The following is a 20966-nucleotide window of genomic DNA, read 5'->3' as shown; positions in this document are numbered from 1 at the left end:
TAATTATAAACAAATTTTTCATATGATATTTGGTATGAAGTTTGAGCTGCAAAACTGAGATCCGGTTATCAATACATATATATATATATATTATAATAGTTTATTAGGAATGGACTAGAAGTTTGATTAATATATAATTTTTTGTGATTATAAAAACCAAACCGAAACTATCAATTGCAGCGCAACCGTCACTCACAAAAAAAAAATCATTAATATCATCACATCCTCAGCTATAGTCACACAAAAAAACAAATCGACTCCTTGTTTATCACAGATTTGTTTACATATTTAATTAATGACTAAATTAGAAAAAAACTATAATATAATAGTAATTAATAAGTAAACAAATAGCAATTATATATCAATATATATATATATATAATAAATATTACAATAGTAACCAATAAATTAGACAACACTTTACACACATATCACTAACTCAAATACAATTATAACAAATAATTTTCACAATAATTATCAACAAAAATATATAAAAAATGCCAAAACCATAGGTCAAGGATTAAGTGTTTGTGTGTAATGTGAAGTCAAGTGAGAAGATCAACGTCGGAGTCGTCGTAAATGCTATAGTAAGGCACGTGAGATGATGGCTGTCCTGCAATTGTGTTTGAATATTGATGACTATTGTTGCCGCCGTCGATGATAACCACTTCGGCTTTCGGTTTGTTGCTGTTGTTGTCCTTTTCATGCGATGCCAACTGTGTAGAGGATTAATGGATATGTTTTGCCGGTTTATAAAGATATCTATACGACAATCGAGTTTCACGTAGTATTTGTTAAAATAAATACAAATGCAAGACATATGACACAAGTGTGTGTGTGTTGTGAATAATATGTGTAAAAATAATAATTTTTGATTTGAAAAAAATAAATCAGTAATTATAAGTAAATAATCAAAAAAAATCAAAATCAAATTCAAACATAAATTGAAAGAATATTCAATAGAAATTAATTAACAGAAAATAGTTTTTGTTTTTTTTTGCAAAAAAATCAATACAAACTATGAAAAACAGAAAGATTTTATGATTACAGGAGATTACAAACAATGCAATGAAACTTTGACTTTAGTTTTTTTTAATAAAAAATCAAATTAGGTATTGAACTGAAAATAAAAACCAAACACCAAAAACACTATAATTATTAAATACAATTGATATTTGTTTTCTTAATATTATTTTAAGTGGTCATCAAATCTAACGACAAACTATCATCAGATCTAAAAAAATATAAAAATAATAAGTTATATTAAAATTGTTAAAACATTATATAATATGATAAAATTAATTAAGAAATTTACCTTTATGATAATTATAATTAAAATAATTAGTTTAAATTTTTTAAAAATAATTAAATGTTAGTTATTGATGAGATGATGATGATAATTTTTGTTGATTATGTATTAAATACCTATTAACTTGTCTTGACCTAAATAAACCAAAAACAGATTGTCTAAATAAATTAAATTACAACAATATTAGTTACAATATAAAAAACATTCATTAATTAGGGTTTACCTGATGTTAGGTTTGTATAACAATAGGGCACAAATAATACCCAAAATACATATAACTATTATGATACCGATCCACAGATTTGTGTGACCACCAGATTGTTGATTGTCTTCAGTAGACTTAGCTAAATGATCCAACTCTTCCTTTTCCATCCGTTCCTGGGATTTGTTACGTTCGGTAATATATTCAATATATTCTTCTTGTTTGATGAAATTTATTGGGCAAACCATCGATGTCTCCCAATTGAAAACATAGTCACAATCGTTGCTTTCGTACATAAATTCTGGTTCGCCGACACCGGCCGATGAGGAACAATGCAATCGGAAAATTGTGGTCACGTTTTTGTTGGCATTTTTGCCACATTTTCCTCGAGTGCCTCCTTTGGACTGCAATGCCATTTGAAGTTCATGTCCTCTTAGATAATACTTTATTGTCTTAACACTACCTAAATCTCGTCTAAAGTCGCCTTTTGTCTGACACACACCCGCTTCAGAGCACTGGTAGTCAGTGGACAGTTCGGGTTTACTCAGATTTATGACATAAGTATAATTGTCTGTCTTATTATTATCCAATTCTCTGAATTCATTCACATTAAAAGTAGTTCCCATTAGTGCCGATACATTAATGTATGCATCGAGTCGATTGTCCTCCAGAAAGCCATCCTTATAGATGAGTTCATCCCTTTGATCCAATACATCCAGATTTGTGTGATCACCAGATTGTTGACCTTTTGTGCGTTCAATATAGTTACAAACGGCAGAAGTACGCCATTCGATAAAATAGGCGCAATCTTCGGCATCCATTGTCTCACTTCCCGGTTCGTTGACAATCATATTCTCAATGCCGGCCAACGGATCGCATACAAACTTTATGCGAGTTCGCAACTTTTCATGTGGTCTGACCGGACACGGACTCCCATTTTCATAAAATAAATTAAGACTTTCGTCAAACAACCGAATCGGACCACTTGTTGGTTCGCCTAAATTCAAAGCACTATCATTTGTATCACTGTTCACCTGACAAATGGCAGCATTTGGTCCGCAATTGTTTATACTCGAGTCACTGAACGGTTCAAAAATCTGATTCAAAGGTCGGCAAACATTTATATAATAAATATAGAGATAACTAGTTGTCGTCGAAAGTCTATAAATTTTATAGTTATTTGACTTTTTGACCAATTGGTTAAAATCTATATAATGTGTGTGATTTTCCCAAAAACAATTGACTATCGGCGCTAATGATGGCATTGAGTTATTAGTACTAGTCTTACACACAGACTTTGTGGTGTAATTTAATTGAATACCACAAGTAGTGGACATTTCGAGGTTTAAATTCGGCTAAAAAATACAAAATATATTTTTATAATTATTAAAAATTAATGACATTTATCACAAACCGAATCTTCTCCACAGTAGAAGATGATAGTCATTGAATAGTTAAGTATCCGATGAATATCACACTCTGATCCGTCGTAAACAACTTTGATATACTCTTTATGCGATCCGTTGTCGGGAACAAAGTCTGCGGACTTCAATCGATAGCCTAATATTCAAATCACAAAAAAGTTATTATTACTAAAACTATATCATATATATCTATAAATTCATTACCAATTGGTGTCTTATCAGTGGTCTTGTGGCCACAGATTTGTCGGCCAAAACAGACTTCGGGTGTCTTATCTTTGGTGTCAAACACTCGACAAATGTTAATTAAAACGTCAAAACTATCGGTTTTATTAGTAGACGTATTCGTGTAGTTATGAATATATTTATATGTTTTCCTGTAAATCATATTAAAAAAAAGTCAAACAATTATTTCAATAATAATAATAATTTTCACTCAATTTATGTCATATACTCATTGATTGTCGATAAGTCGTAACCACTCATATTATCACACGAAAGGCCATTGTTATCGGCAACGGCTGTCGATATCGCCAACAAATACGAGAAATCAATGACCAAAATACCGATAACAGTGATTGCCGTTAATCGACTCATCACTGGTTTTGATGTTTAAACGAAATTGTTTGGTAATGTCTGCTGTGATCAACAAAAACACAATTGTAATGAAAAGACAAACAAATTGAAGGATCAGTTAATCAATATATTGATATATCATATCATATATCCTATGATATGATAATGAAATAAATTATTTAAAAAACAAAAATAATTTACACAAAAAATAGTGTCCAAAATGACAACAACAATAATTTTCACAATTTATTTGCGATTCAATCAAATAGTACTAAACAATAGTATTATTAATAATACAACTATTGGCGCTTTATTATTGAAATGTCTATAAATATAACTCTCAATACAACTTAAACCAAAACAATACCAGAGGCACCACAAACACAATGATTACACTTTTTAAATATATATAAAGACTGTATAATACAGTAAATATACAAATATACATAATATATTTTGTATAAACTCCGCCCTAAGCATTATATGTAATAATATTGCCCGCATATACATAGCCTACTGTGTTATAGGTTGTTATTGTGTGGCAGCCATTATTGTTTTGGTTTAACTTGTATTGAGATAGTTTTTATATTAAAATACAGGTATGATCAGGGTTTTAAATGTGGCAGGCATAAACAATAGATGCCAATTTTGCCAAATGCCTGCCCTGCCTCTGCCATGCCCTGGGCATCTATTTTCAGTTGGTGACACCTATTATTTTAATTTTATATTATTAACTATTTGATTGTATTTTTGTTTTGTATAACTAATTAAAAGATAATATCATTAGAGATAAGTATATTAATTGTAAATTTAATTAACACGCTAAAAACATTATTTATTATATACATTATTATTTTTATAAATAAAGTTGCTTTTTAGCAATTTAAATTGGCAGGAAATAAAAATAGATGCCCAAAATGCCAGGCATTTATGGCATCTATTTGGGCATTGCCAGGGCAGGCATTTATTTCCTTAAAACCCTGGTCCATACGGGAGACAAACCGTTTAAATGTCGTTTCTGTGGTAAGGCGTTCAACCAGTTGTGTAATATGAAGACACACGAGACCAAACATGATGTACCTATCGATGATGCACTCAATGCACAGGTAGTTAATAATGATAGTTAGTTTATCAGTAAATGAACCGGTAATATAAATTATATGTATACCGTAATAATCAATTATATAATGCGATGCTTTTTTAATTTAATTTGTAAATTGTATTATAGATATTGTTAAATATAAAAAAATTAATATAACATTTACCATAATTATATCAAAGTACCAGTATATGGATTATTGATAAAAAATAATTTGTTACCAATATTTATAAACAATATATTAAGTTTATACATTATATTCATTGTTTTCTTTTTTTAAAAAATACATTAACTTTTTGTTTCAAAGAAAAATTAATGAATTATACAATTATTAAAATAATGATTAAAACAATAATCAAATAATTAATGACATTTACAGGTAATGTAATAAATGCATTAAACTTTTAGGTCATACTTTCGATAAGCGATTGTCTCATCGATGACTGTATGGCATTGGGACCGACGGCTTCATTCAACCGGAATATGTTCTCAATCACAGATATTTCGGTGGATGTCGTATCGAATCCACAGAAAGCTGACCAATCATTGACAACCAAACCGGATCCGATCACTTCGCTGCCTCTGTTGACGGTTCCGGCGATCAACGGTATCTGAAGAAGTGATGACAACTCGTTCTGGGCTTCGACAGCAATGCGTGGATGAAGTAAACCACCTAAAGATTGGATAAAATACAGACAAAGTTAATGTAATGTAAATTAAAGGAATATCTGTTTCAAATATATCGGATGTGTTGACCACACATACCCTGATTAGTGAGAGCACAGTAGGAGCCGACCAGAACTTGATTGGCGATTGTCTGTCGAAACACTTCAACTTTCAATGTGTCGACAATGATCTCTTCGGTTTCACGATCCAAGTCCGGGTGGACTAAAGCCACGTAATCATTAGCGGCCACTACATTACCCAATGCACTCAACCGTTCCTCTATCCGTTCAATACGGACAGTATCGGGCAACGAATTGCGCAAATGTTGCAGCTCCTGGTCGGTGGTAGTGCTCGGCACAAGTAGGCCGTGTCGATTGCCAACAGTCATGCGGCCGACAATACGACAGCCGGCTATAGACGCGTGTATGACCGGTACGGCTTCGCTCAGTTCGTTCTCGAAGACCGAATAAAAGTTTTCCGATCCGCCGATGGCCACCAATGCGTACGAATTGGTCAATTTGGCGAAGACTCCCACTTCGTTGTTACCCTCAAATTGTACCCGAAATGCCATAATTGTTGGTCAGAGAGAGAGTAGTGGCCAATAGACACAACCGATCAAACAATAAGTAATTTAATAATAAAAATCAAACAAAAAACTTATCGATGTTTTTGCGTTTAAATGTCGTTTTGATTGCAAATGTAATGAAATATATATATATTGTTGTAATAATCGACGCAAACATGTGCTCACACTCTGTGTATTAAATAATGTGTTTTTTAAAAAACTTTTTGATTATATTTAAAACCAAAACATTAATGGCCGCCCACTAATACAGTAGTGTATGTATATGTGCGCAATATTAGTGTTTAATGCTTAGCGGCGGTGTTTTTACAAAGCATAGACTTTGTTACATAGTTATTATACACACTATTTTATTTGTATGTATATATTAAGTGTAATTTATGATATATCTATGTGCTTGTGGTGCGTCTACTATTGTTTTGGTTTCGTATATAATCCAACAGTTTTTTTTTGTCAATCATATCATCAGTGCTGACATACAGTGTTTGGTTTTCAAATACTTTTCATAAACAACGTTACTATTTATCAATTACAATGTATTTAATATTTACCGGTAATATTTGTTTTTGTGGGGGAAATCAATATACGTATAGTTATGTGGCTTGAAATGGGGTACAAAAATATTGGTATTTTTACATATAAAAAATAATAGTTATATGAACTGTCAATTAATTGTTTGTATATTAATACTGTAAATTTATGTCAATTATATTTTTTAGCTAGTTCATTTTATTGTTATTATTGCTATACTGTATTTTTTGCCGAGTTTTTAATTAAAAAATAAATAAATAATTGTCATAAAATATTATCAAGATATATTTTAAATTAATTTGACACTAAATTTACATGTTTTTTTTGTTTTTTATATTTTAATAAATAATGTGTATTATTATTATTATTATTAATATTTTTTTAAAAATTGTTTTTTAAAACTAAATTTATTGTATTTTTTTGTTGCTTTTTAATTGTAAACCCAGTGATCAATTGTGCGATCAATTTGTTTGAATATATGATTTAGTTATGATTATTATACAACATGTTTGATGTGTTAATAATAATAATACATATTATGGACAAATAATATGCGAAAACAAATTAATAAATAAATTAATGGGAAGTTATTATTATTATTATTATTTCTAAATTGTAAAACATATTATAAAATTATTATTATATGATATATCACTGTACACCTAGTCTTTTAATTATTAGAAATTAAACTAAAATGCTTAACCAAAAAATAAAACTTGTAAAAATTTATCCCACAATTAACTAGTTTAAGTAACGCACAGTCAAATTAAAAAAAAAAATATTTTTTTAAATTTTTTTAATAGTTTAGATTATTGACATAGTTTTAATTAAAAACATATATATACTTGTCATTAAATTGTAATTAATTATTTATAATAATAGATCTCAATTTTATTACTTTTTTTATTGTTTTATTTATTGATTTTTGTTTGTTTTATTATATTTAAATTATAAAATTTCTAAAAATATAATAATAAGCATTTTTTATATGCATTTTGTGTATAATGTCATAAATAATTATTATATCTAAAATTAACTTTTAGGATCAATATTGTGTTCAAAAAATAAAATAATAAATAAATAAAATAATCACTAAATATCATAGTTATTAAATACCCTAAATGAACAAGATTAATTCCATATATATATTTATATTTATAAATCCAATACGATATATGCAAACTATTTATATATAATTTTAGTAAATCTCCTAAACTATACAATACTATACACAGAATATTATATATATATATATATATATATATATATATATATATATATATATATATATATATATATATTCTGTAATTAGTATTATTGCAATTAGTCTTCAAATTTTTTAAAATGTATACTCAGATAATAATTAAAGGATAATCAATAAATTCAAGCCAAAAGTAATTTCTTATTAATAATTTAATTATATACAGTATAACCTATACTAATATTTTACATATAGTTTTTATTTACTTAATTATATAATAATATTGAAACCAATAAAAGCAATAATTATTTAATAACATATTATTATTCTTAGGCATAAACTTTTTTACCGTTAAGTGATTTGTTTTAAATGTTAGCTTAAGAATAATGATTACATTTATTTTTTGAACACATTATACAGTAGTAATTGTAATGAAATTTGTATTTACAATAATAATAATAATATTATAATATCATTTAGTAAATTAATTTTTGAGATAAAACAGTGTTTTATTTAATAGTCATAAAAATACCAAATATTGCATTTTTGTTTTGTTTTATTTGTCAAATATATATATCAAGTAAACTACACACAAAAAAATAATATTGTCATTCCGTTAAAATAAATAATTTAATATATAATTATAACATATATATTTAGTATTATTATAATTATAATAATAATTATGGTAGTATAATTTAACTAAATATTTATTGTTGTATATATACTGTAAATATACAGTATGTGTAATAAAACTTAATTCTGTTTTTAAATATCTTATATAAAACAATTGTGATTTTTTTTTTAAATATCAAGAATTTTTGTTATTGATATTTTTATTTTGAGTTTGAATTGATTATAAATTATTGTATAAATCAGAAATTCCCAGATATAATCTATTTAATATACGACCTCTAATATTAATCAAGCAAATATTTACTTAGATTTAAAAAAAATAGTTGATAATAATTTTATAAAATATAAATTGTACTAGTTAGTAGGATAACCCCAAAAATAAATTTAACTATCAATTTGGGAATTTCTGATATAAACAATCGAGAGTTTTTAATGCCAAATAAGTTCATATAAAATAGTTTATTACTAATTAAATTTATACATTTATCATTTAATTGTTTTCAACTCATATAATCATAATTGTTAATTTATTAATTTATTTTTCAACAAAAAAAACATAATAATGTCAAGATTTAGAGTAAAATTTGTAAAGATCTTGTCAGTGATAGTCATAATACTCGTGTCATTGTTTATCTATTTTGATAATCGAGATGAGAGAATATTCTTTAAAGAAAATTACATACAATTAGGTGGTTCCCTATATGACGGAGCCGGCAATGTTTGCCATTTGCCTCTTAATGTTAATCCATTTGACGAAAGTGTATCTAAATATATCTCAATTTTGCCGAAACACATTGAATGTCGGCATCAAAGCGACCCGACAACCAATTTGACGTACATCGACAGCACCGGTACTCTAAGGCAAGCGTACGGACAGTTTAAGTGTAACTATCAGTTCTTCGGTCGTCGCGAAGGCAACGACAATGAATTGGATTACAAGAAGAATATTCAGGAATTGAATCCCAAGACAGGCATTCCGATGGCTGACAATAACTTTGTTTGGGTTGAATGTCGTGATCTGTTCTCGCGGAAGATCTACGAAAACACTCACTTTTGGTACGAAATAAAATCAAAGCCATCGATGAGAGTCAAAACGGACGATAATGTCGATAAGCCATCGGTTCTCATACTAGTGATTGAATCTCTTTCTCACATAAATTATCTCCGATTTATGACCCAAACTCGACAATCACTGGAAAGATTGAATCATATCGTTTACATGAAAGGATTGACCAAATTGGCGGACAACTCGTTTCCAAATATGGTTCCCTTACTAACCGGCAAAAGAGTTTGGAAGAATGAGTTACAAAACGAAGACTTTGGTCCATACGATGACTGGCCATTCATATGGAAGGACTTTCATAATGCCGGTTATAAGACAGCCCTAATAGAGGACTTTCCGTCTTTCACACTATTTAACTACGAGTCTCACGGCTTTGTCAGCCAACCGACCGATTGGTATCCGCGACCCTTTTGGATACACCTATTCCGTGATGTCTCGAAAATACTATTGGGTTTAATACCATTTGATTTAAGCAACTGTTATATGAATCGGTTTCCCAAAATTGATATATTTTTTCAACAAATCAAACATTTCATTCATGAATGTCATGCAAAACATTATCCATATTTTGCATTTAATTTTTACATCGAAGTCACACATAATGATTTCAATAGAGTACAACTCATTGATTCACATGTTTCACAATTTATTGAACAAATAAGAGATCAATTGAATAATACAATATTTATATTAATGGTATAAAATTTTTAAATAATTTATTAATTTTTAAAATTGTTGATTTTTATATTTATTTTTATTATCGTTAATTAATAGGGAGATCACGGCAACCGATTTGGACCGGTATTGCAGACAGTGATTGGCCGAATTGAGGAAAGGATGCCATTATTTGCTGTTAGATTACCGGACCGTATGGTTGAAAAATATCCACATTTGTTAAATACATTGGAGACGAATAGTGAGAAATTGATTACTTGGTTAGACTTGTATGAAATGCTAACAGATATCGTATTTCGTAAGTATTATTACACTATATTTGTTTGGAAATAAAGTTTTTTTGTTGGTATATACAGAAAGATATAAAACACACGAATCATTCATACAATCATCTCACCAACCATTGTCCACAATCCGATCATACAGTCCGTGGAGACAATCAATACCCGATTGGAGGACGTGTGACAATGCATTGATACCCGAAAACTATTGCGTTTGCAATAAACGTAAACTATTGAACATAACTGAGCCGATCGTGAAGACTGCATCCGTAGCTCTGATCAAACAAATCAATGGTTTAGTGCCTCCACTCAAATGCCAAACAGTTTACTTGAAATCAACGATTTCAGCTGAAGTATTAACTCAGTGTCTTATTTCTAGTGTGAAGACTTATCATTGAAAATGTTTATTTTACAACAGATTATACTTCCGAGTAGTTCAACGGCCAAACCGCGTGGTTTCGAAAGTCGTATAGAAATAACCGTTTTAGCTGAACCTTCGGGCGCTATATTTCGCGGACAACTCATCCGTACGGTTTACACACCCGACTGGACTGTTAAGGGAGAGATCAATCGGATCAACAAATATGGAAATCAATCGCATTGTGTCCGTCAAAGACAACTCAAACCGTTTTGTTTTTGTATGGATTTGCATTCAACATAATCTTGTAAATGACTTATTTTATATATACAATACTTAAATATATTGATAGTTACCGGTAATAAATTGACAAAGTTATTGATTATAACAAAATAAATTTTTGATTAATTCAAATAATTACGGTATATATTACATTATAATCTAAATCTTAAAATCATTCAAATTGATTGTACAGAAAGCATGTGATAAATCCCAATATGAATACAATGTAATACATAATGTTTTCGGGTATAATAGACCTTCGCTTACGTAACAAACGCAACAATCGTTTCAATCGGTTATCACTATAGGGTGGGTATCGCTTAGAACCGACCCATTCGAGGAATGGATTGAAACCACGGATCAACACTGAAATGGATTTACAACAACGAAAAATATTATAATATTACTAACTATAAGATTAAATGATAATTTATTTAAAATAATAGATCCGGTAATATCACCTGATTTTTGATGCGAAAATGTCTCAAATGAGTACATCCCATGATATGCACCGATACCACTGTTGCCGACACCGCCAAAGGGTAGTGAGTCTATTGTCAATTGAATCATAGCGTCGTTGACACAAATGGATCCGCTGGACGTCTCTTTAAGAAACTTGTCGATCACTTGCTGTTGAGTCGAAAATATATATAAAGTTAATGGTTTTTCGCGTTTATTCACAAAATCTATGGCTTCTGTGACATCCTTGACCACAATAACTGGTAATATAGGACCAAAAATTTCTTCTTGCATTATAGAATCAGTTGGCTCGACGTCAAACAATATGGTCGGAGATATATAACGATCGGTGAGATCTATGTCACCACCAATTACTGCTTTTCCCGAAGTGCTCAACAGTTTTTCTAACCTTTCAAAATGTCGATCACTAACAATACGGCCAAAATCAGGACTTTCTTTAGGATTATCACCAAAAAATTGTTTCAATATTTTAGTGGCAATTGGTATCAGCGTCTTCTGAACACTGGCTGTACATAGTATATAGTCGGGCGCCACACAAGTTTGACCAGCGTTTATCATTTTAGCCCATAGTATACGCCGCCAACCCATCTCCATATCTGGCAACGAGTCGTCAATATATAGCGGACTCTTCCCGCCTAACTCTAGAGTCGCGGGTGTCAAATGTTGTGCAGCCGACTGATGAACAATACGGCCGACACGGTTGCTGCCCGTAAAGAATATGTAGTCAAACTGTTCTGTCAAGAGTTGTTTGGTATCTTCGGCATCGCCCAAAACTATGTGAAAACACCGGTTGTCCAGATATTTCGGCAACAATTCGTGAAAGAGTTTTGCGGTCATCGGTGACAACTCTGACGGCTTAACGAATACAACATTTCCTGTCAAAAGTATTTTATGTTAAACTTTAATGCAATAATCGGTAAAACTATTGACAAATACCAGCAGCAATGGCACCGATAAGTGGACTGAGTGTCACCTGAATCGGGTAATTCCAGGCGCCGATAATCAATACGAGTCCGTAGGGTTCGGGCAAAATAAATGGATTGTCGGCAATAGTGACCAGCGTTTTTGGTACAGTTTTGCGGGACACATATTTGTCGATATTAAACAACTGTCCGAGAATATCGTTCAGACAGAAATCAATTTCGGCCATTCGGGTCTCAAACGACGGCTTTCTAAGGTCTTCATTGAGCGCCGATACGATCAGCGACTCGTTGTCCACCAGAAATCGGTACAATGCTTTCAGTTGACATTTACGAAACTCTATATCTCTGGTCACACCCGAAGCAAATGCCTGGCGAGTGGTTGCTATTAAATCACTGTATTTGGTCTTCATATCTAAAGTTTTTTTTTAAATTTTATTTTCTTCTTATATCATGTGATAATAACAATAAAAAAGAAGAAGAAAACACTAAAAACACTGAAACTTATGGCCAATTGATTGTCGATAACAACAACTAAACAACTTCTTTAAAGACCTCTTTTTTCTTAGAAATCAGACGAAGACTTTGACCAAAACTTTTTTTTTAAAGAGACCTTTCGCTACACAAACGTCACGTCACTTACTGATGGCGGACAACAAAGACATACATCCATTGCCAGTGATGTGTAATAAGTGGTCCAAAGGTCATCAGAGATCAAACTACTGATCCAAAAATAGGTCTTCAGAGCAGTTGTTTTCTGTTGACACTAATTGATGGCAAACTTTGCGAAAACTTGTTTTTCATTTTTCAAAAAACAAAACTTTTTTTTGCTGCTTTTGCAAAACAGTATTATAAATGTTTTTTAAATTTTTTAAAACAAATAAAAGGTCCAAATCTACGCTAAATATTTCTATTGCCAAACACACAGCTTTGCACATATCGTTTGTTTGGTACTATTTATGATATTCAAGTTTTTCGCGTAATTGTTTGTGTAAACAATTGCTTTGTTTATGCAATCGATGTGTTTATTGTTGTTTTGATTGATTTGCAGCTAATTTTTTGATGACATCGTCGCTGAAGATATTGGAAACAAATGAAGCGTTCGTTCGACTCGATGGCCAACGATTGCAATCACGTTGTTATCAACGATAGGAGTCTACGACGGGTCGGACAATACGTGTTGGGTATGTGTTTGTTGTCAATTGTTGTCATTTTTAAAGACAATCACTATCACTGCAATTGATCCCATTTGTATAATGTTTTTTAAAAAAATAAATAAATTGTTAATAGGTATGCGTTTGGGCAACAGTCCGGTTCGGAGTATTGTCCAGTGTCTGGCCCGTCGTGCCGACGATCCACAAACCGATCGCTTTTTTACCGTTAAAATCTTGACACTCGAGAACTGGTTCAATGAGACACAAGACGACAGACAGGGAAAGATGTTATTACACACAGAATATTCACTTTTGTCACTATTGCATGATATGAACGGTGTTTACCATCACTACGGACTGTTCAAAGATGAAGCAAAAGAAGAAAAGGAGGTCAACGGCCAGTGGACTTACACGGGAATCGTCAAGAAACGCATTTGTCTGGTATTAGACTGTCTTTGGCCACACGATTTCTGTACAAAATCCATGGATTTAGTTAATCTTCAGCATCACGTCATCAAAGAAAAGAAACTGTCCGAACGGGAAGCGCTTCGTGTTTTCTACGAAGTGGTCAAAATTGTTTGCAATCTACACAAGCGAAACATTGTGCACCGGGACCTTAAGCTCGGTAATATGGTATACAATCGGCGCACCCGATCTGTTACTTTAATCAATTTTTGTCTCGGCAAACATTTGGTCAATGAAAACGATTTGCTAACCGATCAACGGGGCTCTCCCGCCTACATAAGTCCTGATGTTTTGTCCGGTAAACCATATTTGGGTAAAGCCTCTGATTGTTGGGCACTCGGAGTGGTATTATATACTATGCTTTTCGGACAGTTTCCGTTCTATGATTCCGTACCTCAAGAGTTATTCCGCAAAATAAAATCAGCCGAGTATTCAATACCAAAGGACTGTCGTGTTTCGGTGAATACTTTGTCGATAATCAACAAACTATTAGTCCTAAACCCGCGACACCGTATGACAGCTGAGCATGTGTTGGATGCGCTACAAACATCACTGGCGTTGTGGTTGTCCACTAAAAATATAATATCATCACAGCTACAGGTTGTACCCGATGTTGATAATCAGCTATTGAAGACCAATAAGGAAGTGTCAACTGAAATGATGGTGAAGTCAGCTAACGATTCGAACAAAGAGCAGCTTTCGGAAGATTGTGAAGTTCCTGTCTATGACAATGATATCGACCGTCACTTTGGCCGCGGCGGTGACTTTCCATTCAACGCCAGTGTTTGCCACAAACAGAACTGTTATACTCCGATGAACGGTCGCATCCGATCGACACCGATCGGTACACTACCGGTGCGTCGCATTGACAGTGATGCCAAACCATTGACAGCGCAACAGATGCTTATCTATAATCGATTGATGACCAAACAATCGATAACCAATCATTCAGTCAATAAAAATTGATTAGATTTTTAGTTAACAATTTTTTTGATGTTGAAATTAGATTTTGTTTATGTAAATTTATAAATTATATTATTAATTATAATGAAATGTATTTATTTTTTAATAAGTTTATATCAATATTTTTATTTATTTTTTATACATTGTGTACAGTATATTAGATATTGATTTTGTAATATACATAACAACAAGAAAAGTAAATTTAATATTAAATAAAATAATTATTTATTATTTTACAACAAAAAAATTTTTTTATCAATATTATGACAGATTTTATGACTGTATTGTGTGAATTTAATTTGTATTATAGAATATTTTGAATAAATAATTTTTTTTTCATTGCATGTATTGTGCATTAATTTGTTATAACAGTTAGTTTATAAATAATTTATAGCATAAAAAATATAATTTCTTATAATAATATATTAAATTCAATAAAAATTTAATAATAATTTAATTGTGCGTTTGATAAAGAAATTTTAAAAATTATTTGCTATTAGAAGTCGCCGTCGTGTGGTAACTCAGGCACTTCCCCCTCCCCATCACCTTCGCCCCCATCGGTGCCACCCATATCGGGATAATCCATACCCATTCCGCCGTAATAATCCATACCTGAGTTCAAAATTCTCCTATTAGAGTGTGTTTTGTTGTCAAAAAATCAATGAACAGCAATTCAAGTAAGTACTGTGAATAGGACAGGCATGTGTGGGTGTGTGTGGGGTGTGCAAACTATAACCTACCGTGACCACCAAACGGGCTGTAGTGTGATGCAAACTTGGCCATCTCACACTGCATCTGGTAGGCCTTGGCCATTGAGTTCATATCATCCGGATCAAATCGTTTGCTATTAGACACCAATTGAGATAATCCTCCCTTCAGCTGACGCTTGACTTCATCGCCGTTTGGCTCAATACAGTTGAGTGCTTTCAGATAGTGAGTGCACGCCTCCCATGACTTAGAAATTCTGGTATTTTATTCAACAACAAAAAAAATAACAATAATATTATTGTGTTTTTTTTTAATTAGTATTTATTGGATTGAATGGCTAACTGACCTGCAATACGGATTATTATTGTCGCTCTTAAACATACTGTATCGGTCAACGTTACCGTCGGGATCGTTGTCGTCGATAACAAGCTTTCGAAGGCCCAGACATTTGGCAAACTTTTCTTTGACCGGTTCCAACTGGGCTTTCCATTCCTCCTCTTCGCAGATGGTCTTCAAACTCAAATCGCGCCAATGCATCGTCAACTCCATGTCCGGCTCCGGAGGCTTCTTATCTCGTCTACCGATTGCACCTGTAGTTTATTATTACAGTATTATTATTAGTACTACTATTAGTGTTATTCATATTGTAGTTGTTTATTTAAAATAAATAAATTAATTTATTAATTAATGAAATAGATATATCTAACTTACTAAACAAAATTATACTGTATAATAAAAATTAGTTTATATTATTTTTAAAAAATGATATTTATTTATATTTTTTAAAATTGGGAACAATCTTAAACAGTAGCAATAGCAATACAATTATAATGATTACATTAATTATCTGGTAAAACTAAAACATTAAATTCAATAATAAAGTTATATATAATGTCAAAAATTAATTATTAACTATACTTAGTCGGTGGCAATTATAACTGGATAACTATATATAATTAATTTTTTTTTATAAAATTATCATATAACAATATTATTTATTTTTTGATACTATCTATTACATTAGCAATGATTACTTTTAAAATCAAATGTATTCAATGACCAGATAATTGTAATCATATGCCGCTGTTATTTAAAAAAAAAAATCATTTTTATTGATAATCCCAATGAAAGTAATATATAGTTTATGACCTCAAAAGTCGTGAATAGTTTTATTTTGCTCTTATCTAATAAATAAAAAATATTTGTGCAAATACTGTACATACAGTATAAGTATTGCATACCATAGTTGAAAATTAATGATTGAGAGAAAAAAAAGGGTTTAACATTGAATTGAATTTATTTATTTATAGAATAATATATATATATATTTCTATCACAAGTTATTAATTGAATAATCGTTTTAAATATCATTATTAGTTTTTATAATGAAATTAGAAAATAAAAACACATTCAATCAAATAAAACATGACTTACAAGATGCTAGCGATAATATTAACGCCAAAAATAACAGTGAGTTCATTGAAATAATCGTTTATTAAAAAATCTTAATATTTATTGCTAACAAAAAATAAAAATTTGATACCTAACTTAATAGCTTAGCAAAAAAATTATATAACTTACTAAACTATATTACTATAAACAAAATTGTGCTAATAGGTTAAAAAAAATACTTTAAATTATATTTTTGTTTTGTGTTATTAATGATAAATATGGTATAATATATTTAAACTATTATTGTTATTATTATTTGACACTTAAATGCTTAACAACTGTTGCCAATGTATTTTCAATTTGCTGTATACAAAATATAGGTTTACTATAAAATCGATGTAATATCTATATAAATATTTAAAAAAAATTAATATATAAACATACAATAAATAATAAATGCTAGATAACATAGTGACAAAATAAAACATATAGCTGTTATATTCTGTAATATCTTTATATTTATAATATAAAAAAACTTAATATACAATTTCATATGTAGTTCACTGTAAATGAATCAATAGATAGTGTTATACTGTATTTGTTATTCAATAAAATTCAATTGAATTAAGTCAATTGAATTTTGTTGTATATAGTTTTCATATAAAATACAAAAAAACTTAATGAGATTAGACATCTTTTACTACTGTATACAAACTTTATATAAACTTGACATCTCCGGCATCGACACCAATAGGTTTTGACATTGCTATATATTTGGCAGATATATCAAGTTTTGTGGTATCGATTAGTTGGCTTATATGATATATATTATACAGTATATAATAAAATTATATATATATATATATACTTTTATACTGTATAATATAATTTTGTAACATTTAATTATGCAAAACATAAAACACTTGATATGTGACAACATAATTATACCGTTTTTTATATTGAATAATTTATATCATAGATATAAAAATATCTATTATTAGAATAATATTTAATTATTTTTTAATTAAAATTCAATAACAAATGCAGTAATCATCATATGAAAAACAAGTTGTCATTAAATATGAGTGTGAGTGAGTGAGTGAGTGAGTGTGTGTGTGTCAGAGAGAGAGAGAGAGAGAGAGAGAGAGAGAGAGAGAGAGAAGAGAGAGAGAGTATTTTAATCTTTATTAGTAAATCAGAGGCAAAGAAAGGCAAAGATTAATTGTCGGCAAAACAAAACTAATTGCAATTCAAGAGTTTGTCTCGATTTTTATCTCATGAAATCCAAATAAAAAAAATACATTTCAACTAATTTTTAATTAATATAATTAATTGTATCCCATATATAAATTATAGCTATGTATATGTTTATATTCAATATATGGTACAGTATAATGCAATTGATTTGACAAGTTTATTATCATATTATCATGATAAAAATGTTTAGCTTAATGAAGTTTTAAGCATGTTAATTTATTTGGTTTGTTTAAATAATATAAATTTATAAACAGTATATTTATCATGTGTTATGTAATTAACAAATCATCGATAAAACTTATAAATGATTGTAAAATTTGCAAAATTGTCAGTTACTATATCAACTAATTTAGTGTTATATGAGATGCATAGAGATAATCAATCCATTTATAGTATCGCTGATTAAATTAGATATATTTAATTTAAACTTTAATAGTATATGGGGTTTAATAGGATAAAAGGTGTATAAAAATTGAGAAACCATTGAAAAAATAACATCATTTACAAAAAAATACGACTATTAAATCTGTCGAACATTAGTAAAGTAACTTAATTTTATTTTTTTAAATAATAGTATAGCACATGTATATTATAGTTTCTATAATTTACTTAAATTTCAAGTGAAATAAAGTAATTATTTGAAATTATAACAAAATTTATAAATTAAATAATTATAAGATCTTAATCAATTATTTTTAATTTAATTTAGCAAATTTAACAAACAGAATATTCCTAAATATATGTTTTATAAAAAATATTTATTTTATTAATATTAAATAAAACTACTGTACTTTATATACCGTATATAATATTATGTGTAAACTATATGTATGTGTATGTGATTGATTGCACTTGAAAAAGTCAATAATAAAAAATGTTTATTTTAAATAAAAATAACACAAAATAATTAATTGTTTATAAATTGAGAAACATTTTATCAATTAATAAAATTATCTTCTCGTTCTGGGCTCTAATATCTATGAGAAATATTGGATTATACTCTTTGTATATATTAAAAAAAATTGTCGCCAAATAAAATAAATGTATGAGAAATAAATGAGTGTAATATTTAAAATTTTAAAAAATATATTAATAATAAATCAATTGTTTCAATATTTAAGACATGATCTAAAACAACGGTCTCTCCATTCCAATCGTTGGACGTATTCCTCTGATTTTCGGTCAGATTGTGGCTGCGGTTGCGGTCGCGTATAGATATCGCGTGAAGCCGTGTCAGACGCCGATCCTCTGTTAGCAGTGGTCTGGTCACTGGCACCGGGTGTGGCCTCATAGCGACGGGTTATATGATAGGGATAGTTGGGATACGCCGGCCGATCCTGTCTGTTGCTATAGTCGCGCAACGAGGTCTGCGGTGTCTGACAGTTGGCCTCGTCGTCTCCATACGTGCAGTGATAGGTGCCGTCACTTTGCATTTAATTAAAAACAATATACTGTATAATTTTTGTTGTTGCAAACACAACAAATAAAAAAAACATTAGATAAATAATAATAATAGTTACCAAACATATTGTCGTTCAATGCATGCGCCGCCGTGGCATTTGTACTGTTCGGGTGAGCACTTGATGTCAGTCCTGGGTCCGGTACCGCCACTGGCCGAACAGCTGCTTTCGTCGTCGTTGTTTTCGCAATCGCGGACACCATTGCAACGCCACTCGTTTGGTATGCAACGGGTGGGCGCCGATGCCTCTACTTTTTGGCACTGATACTGACCGCTATGGCACTCGTAAACTATTTGTTTCAAAAACCGAAAAAAAAATTATTTGATTATTTGAAAAATATGACTGACCGCAGACATTACCTCTGTTGGCATAAGCACTGTAATCGGGTGTCTGTGGAGCCGGTTCGTTGATTCCCGGATAACCACGACTAGGCTGACCAGCAATGTCTGGCTGGTTGGCTACCGGTGGCTGAGGCTGTAGTTCTGGCGGTGCTTGTGTTGCGTCCACTTTAGGCATATCTGGTTCGTTGTCATCGTCCTGATTAACCAAACCATCGCCATTGCTCTCATCTTCGTCGTCAAGATCTGCATCGGAATCGGCCTGAAGTTTCAGTTTAGTTATCATTGGATTATCCGGTTGTCTATCGCCCACTGAGTCTTCGTCTTCGCTGTTATTACTACTGTCAACTAAAGCCGATTCTGATCCGTAGTCAAGATAAGCGCAAAGTGACACTTGAATGAGGCATAAAATTAATATAATTGATATAATTTTCATAATTGCTAATTAATTTGATTATTTTTTGGTTATTTAAATTAATAAAATGTTTTATGACTTCGAAAAAAAAACTTTTCAACTTTGTTTTTAGGCAAACGTTCAGTAATGCCTTTCAACTAATATATAAAAAACTAATGAGAGATTTAATGCATAAATAATTATCGCAATCTTTTTTTGAAAGTTTAGTATTTAAAGATTATGGGGAGACATGTCTTAAACATATATAAAAATTTTGTTGTATTTATCTAAAAACAGTAATGTGTTTAATGATATGCTTTAAAACATGTTTAATAACATGTTTTTGTATGTTTAATAATTTTAGTTTTATAGTTATATATAAATTATATTATATACTGTATTTTTACGAGATAGCTATATCGCAATTTGATAAAAATTTAATTTAATATTTATTTATTTCAATAGATTACTATGAATAAAAATATGCATACATTTTCAAATAAAATATCAATAATAATAATAATGATAGAAAATTCAATAAATTTATTTTAG

General features: G+C 30.2%; 7 protein-coding genes across 8 annotated transcripts; 2 read left to right on the top strand and 5 right to left on the bottom strand.

The window, feature by feature from the left end:
- Nucleotides 1–545: 545 nt before the first annotated feature.
- On the bottom strand, nt 546–3694 carry LOC128961139 (cation-independent mannose-6-phosphate receptor-like). Its single transcript, XM_054307344.1, has 7 exons — nt 3387–3694; nt 3140–3309; nt 2926–3071; nt 1533–2866; nt 1426–1467; nt 1059–1080; nt 546–716 (listed from the first exon to the last, which is right to left on the bottom strand). The coding sequence occupies exons 1-7, from the start codon at nt 3527–3529 to the stop codon at nt 546–548; spliced, it is 2028 nt and encodes a 675-aa protein (XP_054163319.1). The 5' UTR covers nt 3530–3694.
- Nucleotides 3695–4916: 1222 nt separating this feature from the next.
- LOC128961359 (eukaryotic translation initiation factor 6-like) lies at nt 4917–5993 on the bottom strand. The gene is made up of 2 exons (XM_054307591.1): nt 5373–5993; nt 4917–5280 (listed from the first exon to the last, which is right to left on the bottom strand). Exons 1-2 carry the CDS (start codon nt 5842–5844, stop codon nt 5012–5014), a joined length of 741 nt encoding a protein of 246 aa, XP_054163566.1. The 5' UTR covers nt 5845–5993; the 3' UTR covers nt 4917–5011.
- A 2793-nt stretch (nt 5994–8786) lies between these two features.
- LOC128961138 (uncharacterized) lies at nt 8787–10956 on the top strand. Its single transcript, XM_054307343.1, has 4 exons — nt 8787–9983; nt 10062–10260; nt 10319–10596; nt 10662–10956. The coding sequence occupies exons 1-4, from the start codon at nt 8787–8789 to the stop codon at nt 10902–10904; spliced, it is 1917 nt and encodes a 638-aa protein (XP_054163318.1). The 3' UTR covers nt 10905–10956.
- A 99-nt stretch (nt 10957–11055) lies between these two features.
- On the bottom strand, nt 11056–12702 carry LOC128961137 (aldehyde dehydrogenase family 3 member B1-like). The gene is made up of 3 exons (XM_054307342.1): nt 12300–12702; nt 11345–12238; nt 11056–11249 (listed from the first exon to the last, which is right to left on the bottom strand). The coding sequence occupies exons 1-3, from the start codon at nt 12694–12696 to the stop codon at nt 11056–11058; spliced, it is 1485 nt and encodes a 494-aa protein (XP_054163317.1). The 5' UTR covers nt 12697–12702.
- A 592-nt stretch (nt 12703–13294) lies between these two features.
- Nucleotides 13295–14868, top strand: LOC128961136 (serine/threonine-protein kinase 40-like). The gene is made up of 2 exons (XM_054307341.1): nt 13295–13467; nt 13574–14868. Exons 1-2 carry the CDS (start codon nt 13377–13379, stop codon nt 14866–14868), a joined length of 1386 nt encoding a protein of 461 aa, XP_054163316.1. The 5' UTR covers nt 13295–13376.
- Nucleotides 14869–15332: 464 nt separating this feature from the next.
- Nucleotides 15333–17057, bottom strand: LOC128961367 (uncharacterized). Its single transcript, XM_054307599.1, has 4 exons — nt 17008–17057; nt 15920–16163; nt 15606–15829; nt 15333–15477 (listed from the first exon to the last, which is right to left on the bottom strand). Exons 1-4 carry the CDS (start codon nt 17051–17053, stop codon nt 15362–15364), a joined length of 630 nt encoding a protein of 209 aa, XP_054163574.1. The 5' UTR covers nt 17054–17057; the 3' UTR covers nt 15333–15361.
- A 1967-nt stretch (nt 17058–19024) lies between these two features.
- LOC128961356 (basement membrane-specific heparan sulfate proteoglycan core protein-like) lies at nt 19025–20638 on the bottom strand. 2 transcript variants are annotated; one of them, XM_054307587.1, is made up of 3 exons: nt 20042–20635; nt 19743–19971; nt 19025–19647 (listed from the first exon to the last, which is right to left on the bottom strand). In XM_054307587.1, the coding sequence occupies exons 1-3, from the start codon at nt 20454–20456 to the stop codon at nt 19332–19334; spliced, it is 960 nt and encodes a 319-aa protein (XP_054163562.1). In that variant the 5' UTR covers nt 20457–20635; the 3' UTR covers nt 19025–19331. The 2 variants fall into 2 exon arrangements, with proteins under 2 accessions (XP_054163562.1, XP_054163563.1); XM_054307588.1 differs by having other exon boundaries at nt 19450–19673; nt 20042–20638.
- Between the last annotated feature and the right edge of the window lie 328 nt (nt 20639–20966).

Source organism: Oppia nitens, unplaced genomic scaffold (genome assembly GCF_028296485.1).
Source record: "Oppia nitens isolate AA-2021 unplaced genomic scaffold, nextdenovo-longstitch-racon4-pilon3 scaffold5_pilon_pilon_pilon, whole genome shotgun sequence".
Taxonomy (NCBI): Eukaryota; Metazoa; Arthropoda; class Arachnida; order Sarcoptiformes; family Oppiidae; genus Oppia; species Oppia nitens.
This window is presented reverse-complemented; position numbering and strand designations above follow the sequence as displayed.

Bases quoted from the DNA above. Each gene is read 5' to 3' on its own strand.
- LOC128961139 (XM_054307344.1), bottom strand. From the start codon at position 3,529: ATGAGTCGATTAACGGCAATCACTGTTATCGGTATTTTGGTCATTGAT. The intron at 2,867-2,925 runs GTTTGTGATAAA...TGTATTTTTTAG, and splicing joins TCTACTGTGGAGAAGATTCG to CCGAATTTAAACCTCGAAAT. The intron at 1,468-1,532 runs GTAAACCCTAAT...TAATTTATTTAG, and splicing joins TTATACAAACCTAACATCAG to ACAATCTGTTTTTGGTTTAT.
- LOC128961359 (XM_054307591.1), bottom strand. From the start codon at position 5,844: ATGGCATTTCGGGTACAATTTGAGGGTAACAACGAAGTGGGAGTCTTC. The intron at 5,281-5,372 runs GTATGTGTGGTC...TCCAATCTTTAG, and splicing joins CTGTGCTCTCACTAATCAGG to GTGGTTTACTTCATCCACGC.
- LOC128961138 (XM_054307343.1), top strand. From the start codon at position 8,787: ATGTCAAGATTTAGAGTAAAATTTGTAAAGATCTTGTCAGTGATAGTC. The intron at 10,261-10,318 runs GTAAGTATTATT...TGGTATATACAG, and splicing joins GCTAACAGATATCGTATTTC to AAAGATATAAAACACACGAA. The intron at 10,597-10,661 runs GTATTAACTCAG...ATTTTACAACAG, and splicing joins AATCAACGATTTCAGCTGAA to ATTATACTTCCGAGTAGTTC.
- LOC128961137 (XM_054307342.1), bottom strand. From the start codon at position 12,696: ATGAAGACCAAATACAGTGATTTAATAGCAACCACTCGCCAGGCATTT. The intron at 12,239-12,299 runs GTATTTGTCAAT...TACTTTTGACAG, and splicing joins TATCGGTGCCATTGCTGCTG to GAAATGTTGTATTCGTTAAG. The intron at 11,250-11,344 runs GTGATATTACCG...AATCCATTTCAG, and splicing joins ATTTTCGCATCAAAAATCAG to TGTTGATCCGTGGTTTCAAT.
- LOC128961136 (XM_054307341.1), top strand. From the start codon at position 13,377: ATGAAGCGTTCGTTCGACTCGATGGCCAACGATTGCAATCACGTTGTT. The intron at 13,468-13,573 runs GTATGTGTTTGT...AATTGTTAATAG, and splicing joins GGTCGGACAATACGTGTTGG to GTATGCGTTTGGGCAACAGT.
- LOC128961367 (XM_054307599.1), bottom strand. From the start codon at position 17,053: ATGAACTCACTGTTATTTTTGGCGTTAATATTATCGCTAGCATCTT. The intron at 15,830-15,919 runs GTCAGTTAGCCA...ATAAAATACCAG, and splicing joins AATAATAATCCGTATTGCAG to AATTTCTAAGTCATGGGAGG. The intron at 15,478-15,605 runs GTAGGTTATAGT...TTTTGAACTCAG, and splicing joins CAGCCCGTTTGGTGGTCACG to GTATGGATTATTACGGCGGA.
- LOC128961356 (XM_054307587.1), bottom strand. From the start codon at position 20,456: ATGAAAATTATATCAATTATATTAATTTTATGCCTCATTCAAGTGTCA. The intron at 19,972-20,041 runs GTAATGTCTGCG...TGAAACAAATAG, and splicing joins CAGTGCTTATGCCAACAGAG to TTTACGAGTGCCATAGCGGT. The intron at 19,648-19,742 runs GTAACTATTATT...TTAAATGCAAAG, and splicing joins ATTGAACGACAATATGTTTG to TGACGGCACCTATCACTGCA.